A 13,292-nucleotide genomic window follows, 5' to 3' on the forward strand; every position below is an offset into this window, starting at 1 on the left:
TTTCTAATTAAAAAAATTATTTATAATTTTTATTTGATATTTTGTTGCCAGTGTGAGTGCATGGAAGCAGTGGAGAAGAAGCTGAAAGAGATGGACATAAATCATGTGAGAGCAAGAGTTGAAGAAGGAGGAATCCAAGTGGATCAGTTATTCTTCCATGACCCTGATGGTTTCATGGTTGAGATTTGCAACTGTGAATGCCTCCCTGTCATTCCCTTGGTTGGTGAGGTGGCAAGATCTTGCTCACGTGTCATCATGACTCAACCACCACAAATTCAGAACGTGGTCCCCACAGTTGCCAGCTGGAAAAACCTTAACTGATATAATAATATCTTGATCATCACTTGTTTTTATGTGTATTTATTAAAAGATTTAGTAATTTATCATTTCCCTATGATAATTTAAAAATCTTTTAAGTGAATACATCTAAAATAAGTAGTTATAGAAATTTCTAGAATTCGGACCTGTGGATTCTTTTGATGGGGAGAGTTTGAGATGATGTAAATTAATAAACCCTCTTGTCTAGTTTTCATTACGTTTTATTATATAATAATAATAACAATGATTAAACAAATTCAATTAATCAATTGTTTTGTTCATAATCAATTAATCAATGTAAATTAAATTGCTTCATTTGGGTGGAAGCTTAATGAGAAATGATGAAGATCAAAGAGCAAATTTAAGGGTTTATTTTAGAATTTTGCTTGGCCGGGTGTTTCGAATAAGGTGGAAATTTAGGTATAGTCGATTTTACGTGAAATTAATGAAATTGATAAAAGTTGATAATTGGGAGTTATTAGATGAAAATTTAGTTAAATTGATGAAATTGATAAAAGTTGATAATTGAGAGTCATTAGATGAAAATTTAGTTAAATTGATCAAATTATTTAACGATTTTTAGTTATTAATTTTACGTGAAATTGATTGTATCTGAGTTAGTTTTTACTTTTGAATAATGTTAAATTGATGAAATTGATAGAAGTTGATAATTAAAAATCATTAGATAAAAATTTAGTTAAATTGATCAAATTATTTAACGACTTTTAACTATCAACTTCACGTGAAATCGACTGTACCTGAGTTTTCACTTTTGAATAATGTTGCTACTTTAATTTTCTCGTATAAAGCACCTAGCATTATTTAAGGCTGGCCAGGTAGTAGTGACTCAGATTTAGTTGGCAGTTGCCACCACACCAAAAAAATGTGTCATATGATCTTATCATCCAAGTACAAGTAGATAGGTACATTGAATATTCCAAAACCGAACTACATACATATAACATGTGAAAAAGACTCCTTATTTTTAAGCATATGATTAATAAAATTTATCTTTTTGTTAATAAAAATATTAAATTTTAAATTTTAATATTAATATCATGTATACAAAATATTTTATATTATTAATATATTAAAATTAAATTTAAATTCATAAAAATTAATTTTTAGTATATTAAAATTAAATTTTATTATAGAAGGTAGTGATTTTTCAACATTTTTCTTCAATTAATTATTTTCCGCCGACTTTTTCTAACGGTTTTCCTTTTTTTAGTTATAGTGAACAAGCTTAAGTAGTAAATTAGACGCATATGCACTTCAATTGGACATATTAAATAGGATAACCAACGTGAAGAGCTTTATGAATTTCAAGTAGAGAAGCAAGAAAGAATAGATAGTAGAGATAGAGTCGGTAAGATAATGATGTTAGGGAAGATATGGACATATGAGTAGTAGCAAGCTAAGAGAAAGTGAAATTGTTCTGGAAAATTCTTTATATGCCAAATCATCAATAACCAATCATGTAAAAGACATGAATTGAAGTGACCAAATTAAACATAATTGTATATATGATTAGGTGAAAGTGGCGAACCGGCACCCTCTTTCTTGCTCACCTTACCACCATCACTATCTAATATCTATAACTGCTAATTAAGGAGTATTTTCGGTATTTACTAAAATTGGTAAATTAGGGAGAGATTCGATGCTAATTGATGGAGTTTTTCGAATAATTAGAATTGAGTTTCACTCAAGACTCTGATTCATTAATAATTGAGTATATTTTTTAAATTTAAATTTAATTTATTAAAAGTTTACAAGTTAATTTAAATAATAAAAATATAATATGTAATTTTATATCAATAAATTATAATTTATATATATTAAAATATTTAAAAAGATTAATTTTATATATTATTTATCTATCAATTATAATTTTTTATTTATATCTTATATAAAAAATATATATAGATTAAAAAAAAATGCTATTTGTACAACAAAATTTAGTCTTTATTCAATTTTTAAATTTAATATTTTATTATTTTAATTTTTTAATTAATTATATTTCCTATTTTTAAGGAACTACTTTTATTTTGAATACTTATCACCGTGAAATTTATAACCATTTGTAATACATTAATTTTTTGCAAACCAAACCATAAAACTCGTAACAATTTTTTGTGTACTAATTTTTAAAAAATCAGTGAAGTTTTCAAAATAAATTAAACTCACTTCAATTATTTTTTTTATTCAAAACATTCAAAACTCATGTCAAAAACACATCTAAAATTAAATAAACAAAATAAACACATTCAAAATTATGTATTAACATATTTAAATTATTGTCATTGTAGTTCTAAATTATATATTGAACATAGACAAAATTAAACTCAAATAAACATCCAAAATTATAAGAATGCATTCTAAATATTTTATCAACACATCTAAAACTCATGTAAAAAAACTTATATATGTACATAAAAACATAATGAACAACATAAACACATCCAAAATTAAGTATTGACACATCCAAATTAGGTTAACATTACAACTCTCAAATCAAACATACGAGTGCAAAAAAATATTATAATCACAAATACATTTAAAAAAAGAAAAAAAAAACACAGACATTTTCAATATTATACATAAATTTAAAAAATTAGAACTTTTTATTAAGCGGAAAATAAAGGGATAACATATCTTCATGAATGAACTCAACCAAATTTTTTTAGAAGTTTGCAAGCAAAACTACCAGAGACAGAAGGAGTGCGACATGGGAGAGGAGACAGGGGGAGGCGCGGGAGAAGGGGGCGGTTGTGCGTGGCGCGAGGGAGGAGACCAGGGACAGGGAGGAACCCATCGATGGAGGAGGCGCGGGGGTGCGCGTCGCGGGGAGGAGCGCGTCGCCGAAGGAGGAGATCGTCGTAGAGAAGTGCGCAACGCGGGAGAAGACGAAAGCGGCCACAAATGAGGAGGAGGAGGCACCGCAGCTCTGGATCTTTACAGGGTGAAGATTTTACCATTGATTTAAGATGGTTTAAGATTTATTTTAAAATTTTAAATTCGAAATTTTGAATTCTAACTAATTTTATTTTTGGATGTATATTTAAATTGTAATATATTAATAATTAAATATATTAAATCTGAAACAGAAATTTAAAATTTAAATTTAAATTTTAAATTTCAGTTTTATTTAGTTTGTATTTTGAATATGTATTTAATTTTAAAAAGACACTAAATCTATTTATAATTTTTAGATGTGTTTATTAAATAATATATGTATTAAAAATAATTTAATATATATATAATCGAGTTAGCTCACGAACTAATGAGTTGAATTTATCTAAACTCAAACTCGGCTCAGAAACTCACGAGTTTAGCTTATTAAACTATTAGCCAACTGAGTGGAAGAACGTATAAAGAATAAAAGAATTGGCATATTTTAGTGTAAATTCGAATTTTTTTTTTAAAAAAAGTGTAACTCTACATTTGGCAGCGGTTTTAAATTCGCTACTATATTTTAATAGAATAATTCAACGGCTAGAATTTTGCAGCGGTTAACAACCGCTGACATCTCCAAACAGTCATATTCTTATGATTTTGTAGCAGAAAGAACCGCTGCAAAATACTATTTAGCAGTAGTTGTTATTAACCGCTACAAACGGTTTAGCTGCACGCTATCTTTCAGCGGATATATCAACCGCTGCTATCTGTTTGACAGCGGTTAAAAATCACTGTTAATCCTGTGTATAACCGCTGCTATTTGCCGAATATGGTGTAGTGGAGCTATATATACGAGCATTTTACAGTTTATGTGTATTATATTCCACTGTAAAATTTATTATTAGCCTTCCAAAATTTATGTGTATTTCTACCCACTCAATTTTTTAATAATTTTGACAGCCTAATTAAACAAACTCATAAAGTCATTAGTCTGTCATAATGTATATAGACAAAAATCGTGATATATCAGTACGTTGTAATCATTTACATAAAATAAGGGGAAAAAAAAACAAATATAGCCAAATTTGTTTTGAATTTTTTTAAAACTTATTTTCATATTACGAGATCAATATCTTTTAATGATAAAATCTCTAGAGAATTTATAAGCGTACCTGAACATATATCATCTCATGAGCTAATTTTTTTGTGTTAAATTAACTTCTCACGATCTCAATTTTAATATAGTATAAGAACTTATTCATTATACTTTAGACAATTATTAAACAGTGTAGTTATTGATAAAAAAAAAATAACTCAAAATTATAAATAACCCTTTAATCTCTACATACAAGTATTTTGCGCTTACAAACTTTACAAGCCTGAAGAGAATAAAACCCACTAAACACGCTGCTTTACATGCCTCTTTAACAAACTTTTAAATCAATTCAAATCAATTAACGCGCAAATATATTACCTCTATTTTTCAAAAAATTTCGTTTCTTTTTTCGAATTTCTTGCTAAATTTGTTGGATCTCCTTCTTGCTTCATGTTTTTTTTTTCCATGGTTTCTGAAATCAAGCTTTGAAATTGTTTTGAAGATAATGGAATTTTAGAAATATACCCAAACGATTACAGAAATATACTCAAACGGTTACAGAAATACACCCAAATAGTTACAGAAAGGATTACAGAAATACACTCAAACGGTTACAGAAATACACTCAAAGGATTACAGAAATACACCCAAAGGATTTAAGAAATACACCCAAAATATGGGAGAGATAGCTTTTAATGTTTTGCTGGTTAAGGATGAGGCACATGACAAAGACAATCTAGAAAAAAAACCTAGAAGAGCAGTAAAACAGTACCTTGAATAATGTTTCTTCGTTTTTTTTTGGTGATTTTTGATGGAGATTTGTATCTTTTCTTTTTTATTTCTTCTACTCTTTGCGACGGAGTTGGAATGTTTCTGCAGAATCGTAATTTGTTTAATTTCGATATCTTGACGCGTTTTGATTGATGAGGAAGAAGAGGAAGAGTGCGGCATATCGAACATGTTGTGGAAGGGTGATTAAGGAACGCGTTGGACGCTCGATTTTGAAGGAGTGGTGCGCGTGTTTTTTTTTTGAATTTGGACCAACTTGTATAGCTTGTAAGTCAAAAAGACTTGTATGTGTAGCGGGCCTCATAATATAAATACATAGCCTTATTATTAGAGACATGATGACATGATCATATAGTATATATGAGATTGAACTATACATCTTTATACTATTATAATAATAATAGTAATTAATCTTTATTAGTTATCAATTTCTCACGAGCATAGATATATAAGGTAGAGTCACCTTGGAAGCCATTGGTCATAATTATATATTATGAATGGATTATGATTGGAGCCTCTGAAGGAGAAGATGGTGCCTGAAATTCTTGATGAATGCATCAGCCTTAGCATTCACATCTTCATTGGTTCCCACCCTCTCTAGCTTCTTCTTATTTGTCTCATTATCATGATGATGAGACTCTATTTTCTTCTTCTCTAACCCATATGGTGATGATGATGATGTTGATATTGCAATCATTCTATTATTATTATTGATGTTCTCTTCCATTATTGTTGGAAAAGCTTGGTGATGATGGTTATTATTTTGTTGTGAAGGTTGGATATAGTAGCTACATATACTACTTCTCATTCTTCTTATTATTTGCTTCTATATATGTAATTTGTTGAATGGATTCGTGTGCTTCCTTTATATAGATTTCATAATAATATAATTCAATGCAAGCAAGCAAAAGGGAATATTGTTTCATATGATATATATTTTATTTTTATTTTCGTGATATATATATTTTGTACTATTCCACCTTTCAAAGTTCAAAGCAAAGTCAGAGATGGTGACAAGTATATGAAGGTACTTGGAATAATGTCTAAGCATCGAATCTAATAATATACTTAATTTTTCAATTTGTCGAGTGCCATGCAAAATAGTTTCTTCTTGATCTTCTTGTATATATCTTACAGAAGAGGTATAAAGAACAATTTTAAAGTAGTCAATAATAATTAATTTTTTTATTGTACATTTTTTTAACCTTTATTTTTAGAAAACTTAAGGATTATGATTAGATTTTTAGGATATAGAATTTAAAATTTATGATTTAAAATTAAACTATGCTATTTTTTTTAGAATCACTAAAAATCAAATTTTAGACATTTCGAATAAAAAATTCGAATAACATGTCATGAAATTACTTATCTTACAAATTTAAACTAATAAAAGGAGATATGAATGTTTATATCTTTAATATATTCATAATTTTTTTGTAAATATTTTTTTTAAGAAATATGAATGAATTGAAAAATTTTGTAAATATTAAGTAAAAGATATGTATGATATGAAAAGTACTAATAACCCTCCAAAGCGCCAAGTTTGGCCAGTCAAGAAATACCGCAACTGTGTTTGTGGTGGAGTTTGTATACAAAACAAGAAGAATTTTTTCTTAGAATTTTATTATCGAAATAAGAAGCCAATAATTTATCTTTAGCTTTTGGACCGAAAAGTAGAGTTTATTTAGTCACTTTTTAATTTTTTATACAAAGGCATTTTCCTAGAATTTAATTAGAATCTTATGTTACTAATCAATAATAAAATATTAATACTTGAGAAAACCTCGCATCTATACCTAACAATACAACCTAATAAATTTTGATTATTAAGGGAAATAGGTGCAGTTCATGCACATGCATGTTCTTCATGAGATCGAAGTGGCATAAAAAAAAATAACTAGTCTGGAAAGTATTGATGTCTATACGTGGCATGATTAATGTTATATCCACGTAGGGTTTTTAAAATTAGGGCTAATAAGCTAGCTAATATTATGTTACTCTATATATGGTAACACATTAAAAAAAAGGTTTCTTTTGGAAAATTCTAGAGTTCCTTTCCTAATTCATTTTTCTTTCTCTTTTGGTAAAACCCTGCCTAATTATTCTTTAATACTCTATTAAATAATATCAAACAATATTAAAATATTCTGAAAAAGGATCAATATGCTCTTAATTAATTCATTACCAGCTGCAATATATAGCTACATAATGAAAAGATTATTCTATGTAAGGAAATGCAGGTAGGGGTCACATGAAACAATTCTTTGAATCAAGACATAAAGCACGTTATGAAAATAGAATATTAATTTTATTAATTTTTTTGGGATGATTTTTGATAGCATGCAGGTTATTATTATAAATTTCCTTTGTAATATGGATTTTTGTCTCCGGAAAGTGAGCTGGATTTTATCGTATGCTGGATAGGTTCAATTTATATAATCCGTGACATATTACATGTAAGAGTTTAATTTTGATACTTACCGTACAATTAGAATTATTCCGTTGGAAATTATTTATGCAATCAATATAAAAGATAATTATTTTTGCTAATATGATGTTATATGATTAGATGTACGTGTAAAACAATTTTATATTAATAATGCATTAAAATTAAATTCTTACCTATAAAGCTACACCATTCTACATTTTTCTTCATTCGATATCCAGACCTTTGCCTCGGTGGAAAAGTAGGGGTGTCTGCGGATCGGATCGGATATCGAATATATCCGCATAATTAAACCTTCTCTTTTTAATCATATTTCTATGTAAAAGAATTCGATAAAAATATTTCTTTCATACTTTTAAATTTATTTATTCCTAAAATATTTTTAATCAAACTCTCTCTAAATAACAAAAATAAAATAATACAATATATAAATAATAATTACTAACTAAAACATACAAACAAATAAATATAATACCAAATATATATATATATATATATATTTATTTATTTTTTAATTATTATAATGCGGATCCGCGGATCGGATACACGGATGTAGAGCAGATATCCGTGATCCGATCCGATCAATTTGCGGATCGAATCGTATCTGCAATTTTCGGATCGGACGTGGATATTTACCGCAGATCTGCGGATACAATTCGATCCATGGACACCCCGGTAAAAAGGATAATTTTTATATTTTTGTATCTTTATCTCAGTATTTCGTACTTACAAGCAAAGGCAAACTTAAAAAATGGACTTAGGACATGATGATGGAACATTTTTTATTTTGGTCATGATGTTGGAATATTTCAAACACAGTATACTAGTATAATTAGTAAAAGCCTAAAGTAAAACCCTTAAGCCCAATCCAATATGGTTAGGATCTTAGGATTTGTCCCAAAAACAAACTATAAACCCAATCCATAATCAAAACCTAATATCTCACTCTGACCAAAAAAAATAAAAGAAATTATAATAGTAATAAAATCAGAAAAAGAGAGTTTGGAAAAGAAGCCCATGGAGGCCTTACAGTTGCAGAGTTTGTTTCCCAGAACATTATCCACACTTTCATCATCTCCAAGAGCAAGAACATCATCATCATCATCATCATTGCAACTCAACATCTTCATCAGCAACCATAAAGCATTGAGCTTGACCTCATCATCTTCTGGTTCTTCAACCGTGGCTGTTAGAGCAGGATGGTTCTTGGGCCTCACAGACAGCAAGAACAAGAAGATGGGTTTGCCTGAGACAGTGAAAGCAGGTGACCCAGTTCTGCATGAGCCTGCAGAGGATGTGGATCCCAATGAGGTTAGGTCTGAGAGGATTCAGAAGATCATTGATGACATGATCAGGGTCATGAGAAAAGCTCCTGGTGTTGGCCTTGCTGCTCCCCAGATTGGTGTTCCATTAAGGGTTTGTTTGTTTGTTTCATTCATTCTTCATGCCCCCATTTTTCTAAAGTTTGTATCTTGCTTGCTTATTTGCTTTGTGTGTGATTGTAGAAAGAAATGAGCTTCTACCATCAAAATGTCTGAACAATTGAAACTACTTAGACAAAAGATGTCACATTGTTTTTTATTCTGTCTATGTTTTCATTTCTCAGGATTTTATGATTAACTTTGTAGATTGATCATGAATTGAATGACATTGTTTATTGGAGTGATAGGCAGGCTTTTAGTTGATAGAGTAAACGAGAATAGGTCCTTGACTTTTTATCTCCAACACAAATAAGATCTGACTAATTAAAAATACAAAAACGTCTCGACTCTTATTTTCTAAAATGCGAGACATCTAAGTCTTTCTTATATATTTTGGAGGGACTTAAATGTCTCGTATTTTAAAAAGTTAGGACGTTTTTGTATTTTCAATTAGTCGGGGACTTATATGTCTTCGAATTAAAAAGTTAGGGAACTATTTGTCTAGTTGAAAAGACTTAAAAGTCTCCTCATTTGGGGAAAAAAGTAGATAATTTATACTGTAATTACATAATTTTTGCTTGGAAGTTGTAACAATTGAAGCTCAAGTTGTGCTTCTAATTTACACTACACTACAACACCATATCTTTCTATGATCAAAGTGAGTTTTTTATTAGCATTTAGCCTTTGCAATTTGGGTTGGAATTCAGAATGTTGATTCTTTAAAGTATATATTAGGTTAAAAACTTACAATCTTCTAGATATTATTGTGCAATGTGCAGCTGTATGTGGTTTCCATCCTTTTTTTTTTTCATGTATGCAGATAATTGTTTTGGAAGATACCACAGAGTATATTGGTTATGCACCAAAGGAAGAGGTCAAAGCTCAAGATAGAAGACCTTTTGATCTTTTGGTATGTGCATATGCAGGGGAAAAAAAGAAGAGCATTGAACATCAAATAAATAAATGTGAGTATTCTACCATTTGGCCCCAAAAGATTTAACTTTTGACAAAGTAGCCCTTGAAATAAAGAAATAACAGTTTAGCCCTCTAAACATCGAATTTTTCCTCGATTTTTGTATGTACCTCCTAAATAATTTTCCAAATGTCCTTAAGAAAAAATCGGATAAAATGTATGAGCTGTTTGCCATTAATGATGAAAAAAATTGTGCCTTTTGTCAAATTGAGATCATCATGGAGAGTCAAAATTTCATTTCTTTTTTTGGAGGGCCATTTCCTCAAAAGTTAAATCATTTAGGAGCCAAAAGGGTAGTTTACTCCAATAATTTTGCCTTTAAAGTGTGTTATTTGCTACATAATTCATTAGTTTTCTTGAGGCAGGTGATCCTGAATCCCAAACTCCTGAAAAAGAGCAACAAGACTGCCCTATTTTTTGAAGGATGCCTAAGGTTTGTCAATGATTGAAGTTACCTTTTTTTTTTGTTTTCCTTCTTAGTTGCCTTATTTGGTTTTGTTGACTGATAGTAATGGAGGAAGAGATGAGAAAACAAGAGAAAACTAGAAGTGAAAAATTACTAGAATGCGAAAAGTGATTACAATTAATCTACCATTTGGCTTATATAGTAAGAAGAATGTGACTAATTACTATGCCTTCTAACTAGTTAACTAGTTATAACAAGTTATCAAACTTCTATATACTGTAATAGCTTTGCTAGATCAACAATTCACTTGTTTTTGCTCATAACAATTCAGTAGCTGAGATGAGTAGTAGACACTTTTCGATACCTCTTTAATCATTACCTCCTTCTTTTAACAAGATTTCCTAAACCATTGATGCTATTTTGATATTAACAGTATTTCAAAGTTTCAAACCTTGGAACCACCAGAACACACTATTTTGTATATATTGATCTGAATGTTTGATTCATTACCTAAGTCTAGTAGTTGTTAGTTGTTACTGACCAAAATGTGTTCTGATTGTGATGTGAATATGCATTTTTTGTGTTTCACTGTTTCTATAATTTAATGTCCAGCATCAATTATAACTTGTCAAATTACACATTTTGATAATTTAGATAATAAAGTACATAAGGGTTAATTGTGTAATGTTATCTAGTAGTCCATTTGAATGACATTTTTGCTTCTAAATTCTAATCTTATTTCTATATTTGTATTCAGCATTTTAGTCCAGGAAACCACTAAATAACTTCAATTATCATAAAATTTTGTAGTGTTGATGGATTCAGAGCATTGGTGGAGCGACACCTTGACGTCGAGGTCACCGGTTTGGATCGATATGGCGAACCAATCAAAGTAACAGCTTCTGGTTGGCAGGCGCGGATTTTACAACACGAGTGTGATCACTTGGAAGGAACTCTGTATGTTGACAAGATGGTGCCTAAAACTTTCAGAACAGTAGAAAACCTGACCCTGCCTCTTGCTAAGGGGTGCCCCAAACTCGGCTCTCGCTAGCTCCGGTTGCAACCATCCTCGGCGGCTGTGGCCACGGCCGGCCGTGCACATGTTACTAGTAGAAGAATGCTAGATCAATGTCATTTCATCTACTTCTTCCACCATGATTTCTAATGAAAATGTCCTGGTTACATTATTCTAGTTGTATATCATTGTTGTAGGGTATGAAATCAATGTCATTTGTAGATCCTAAATGCTATTTACAACTAAATCAAATCAAATAAAAATCTATATGAATGAGCATTTATTTTATGTTTTAAATTTTGCAATGAATTATGACAACGAAATATTACCTTTTTATTCAAATATTTCAGGTATTCTAGTGATTCTATCTTTTGATATAATTCATAATAATGTGTTAAACCCTATAACTTTTGAAATCTATGAAGCACGGACACTTCGTTGAGTTATCGTGTCTACGTATCGGACACATTTTGGACACGACACTCACCGACACGCGTGTCTGCTATGTCCAAGTCCAACCGTGTCTTAATAAAAAATAAAAAAATTTTCGCCGAACAGGTCCAGACACACCTAAATACCATCACGTGTCCGCGTGTCCAGTCTTATTCTTAACATATATTCTTAAAATAAATTTAGATATAGTATATATTATTATTTATTAAAACAAAAAAAATTTAAATACTTGATATAATTAAAATAAGACATTAAAAATAATTAAAAATTTTAATTTATATTTTAATATCAATAAAATATCAAAATATTATTACAATTTATTTAAAAAATACTTTATATTTTATATATATGTGTGTTTCCGTGTCATGTAAGATTTTAAAATTCGCGTGTCAGCGTGTCCCGTGTCGTGTTGTGTCTCGTATCCGTGTCAGTGTCCGTGTATCATAAGTTGAAATGCTCCCTATTGATGTGTTAGGAATTACTTAGATAAATTATTTGAATGGTTGAAAATTAGATAAAAAATTTGAGTTATAAAAAATTGATTCGATTTCCTGAAACTTGTTTATAAGAATGAGCAACCCAAATTAATTTACGCTTTTTTTGTTGATAAAATAAAAAATATTCATGTCTATGTGCCTGTTGGTCCAATTTGGCTGCAATGGGAATTGGTAATCTGCGTGGCCCACGTTTTCTGCAATCCACCGACTTTGCAATATATCACAATTGTGCAAATTATTTTTAATTTATTCATAAATAAATAAATAACCATTTAACGATTCGATGCTTCTGATAAATTGTATATATCTCAATTTTATCTAAACATATAATTGAATATATGATATGATTCCTCAAGAAAAAACAACGTTGTTCTAACAAGTTATCATATATAAGAATCAAATTTAGAATTTTTTTTTGTTTGACTAGTTGTCACTAAGGATTATATGTTTTATAATTTAGAGATGAATTTATAACACCCCAATATTCTTGGGAACAAATTTTAGTTTTACTCAAAGTTTGAAATTAAAAAGAAAATTATATAAATATTATTAATTAAAAATTCGACTAGAACTCAGATTTCAACAAACATTAATAATACTATTTCTACTCGTTTTAATGAAGCAGGACGAAAACTATGGACAAAATCAAATTTTCAACTTTAAAGTCATCACAATTATAGACTTGTTAGACTTATGTGAACAATAATAATAATCAAATCCTCTCCCATTATATAGAGGATTAAACTATCAAATTCTTGTTTGATTATTCTTCTTCTTCTTCTTGATTGTTCTATTGGTATAGCAGTTGCTATCGTACTGAGTTGTTGTGTCGCACCATTTTACCAATTAAATTAACATGTTTATTTTGACCAGAAGAAATAGTAGTGTTGATTAGATTACGAAGAATATCATTGATCGAAATGCAATTATATGAACAAGAAATAATATATATTTTTTTTATTGATAAGCGGATAAAATAC

The 13,292-nt window shown here is 29.4% G+C and overlaps 2 protein-coding genes and 1 long non-coding RNA gene across 3 annotated transcripts in view; all 3 read left to right on the forward strand.

The window, feature by feature from the left end:
* The window catches only part of LOC107619323 (metallothiol transferase FosB), a 2,249-nt gene extending 1,662 nt beyond the window's left edge, over positions 1–587 (forward strand). Inside the window, exon 3 of the mRNA XM_016321578.2 lies at positions 52–587. Within this exon, the coding sequence (XP_016177064.1) occupies positions 52–321 (270 nt within the window). The 3' untranslated portion in view covers positions 322–587. The remainder of the gene's footprint in view (positions 1–51) is intronic.
* Positions 1–13,292, forward strand: part of LOC110267308 — a 24,663-nt gene that overhangs the window by 4,796 nt on the left and 6,575 nt on the right. The window lies entirely within an intron of this gene.
* On the forward strand, positions 8,533–11,659 carry LOC107619595 (peptide deformylase 1A, chloroplastic). The gene is made up of 4 exons (XM_016321892.2): positions 8,533–8,963; positions 9,789–9,878; positions 10,307–10,374; positions 11,158–11,659. The coding sequence occupies exons 1-4, from the start codon at positions 8,565–8,567 to the stop codon at positions 11,396–11,398; spliced, it is 798 nt and encodes a 265-aa protein (XP_016177378.1). The 5' UTR covers positions 8,533–8,564; the 3' UTR covers positions 11,399–11,659.

The sequence above is a fragment of the Arachis ipaensis genome, chromosome B09 (genome assembly GCF_000816755.2).
Source record: "Arachis ipaensis cultivar K30076 chromosome B09, Araip1.1, whole genome shotgun sequence".
NCBI classification, from domain to species: domain Eukaryota; kingdom Viridiplantae; phylum Streptophyta; class Magnoliopsida; order Fabales; family Fabaceae; genus Arachis; species Arachis ipaensis.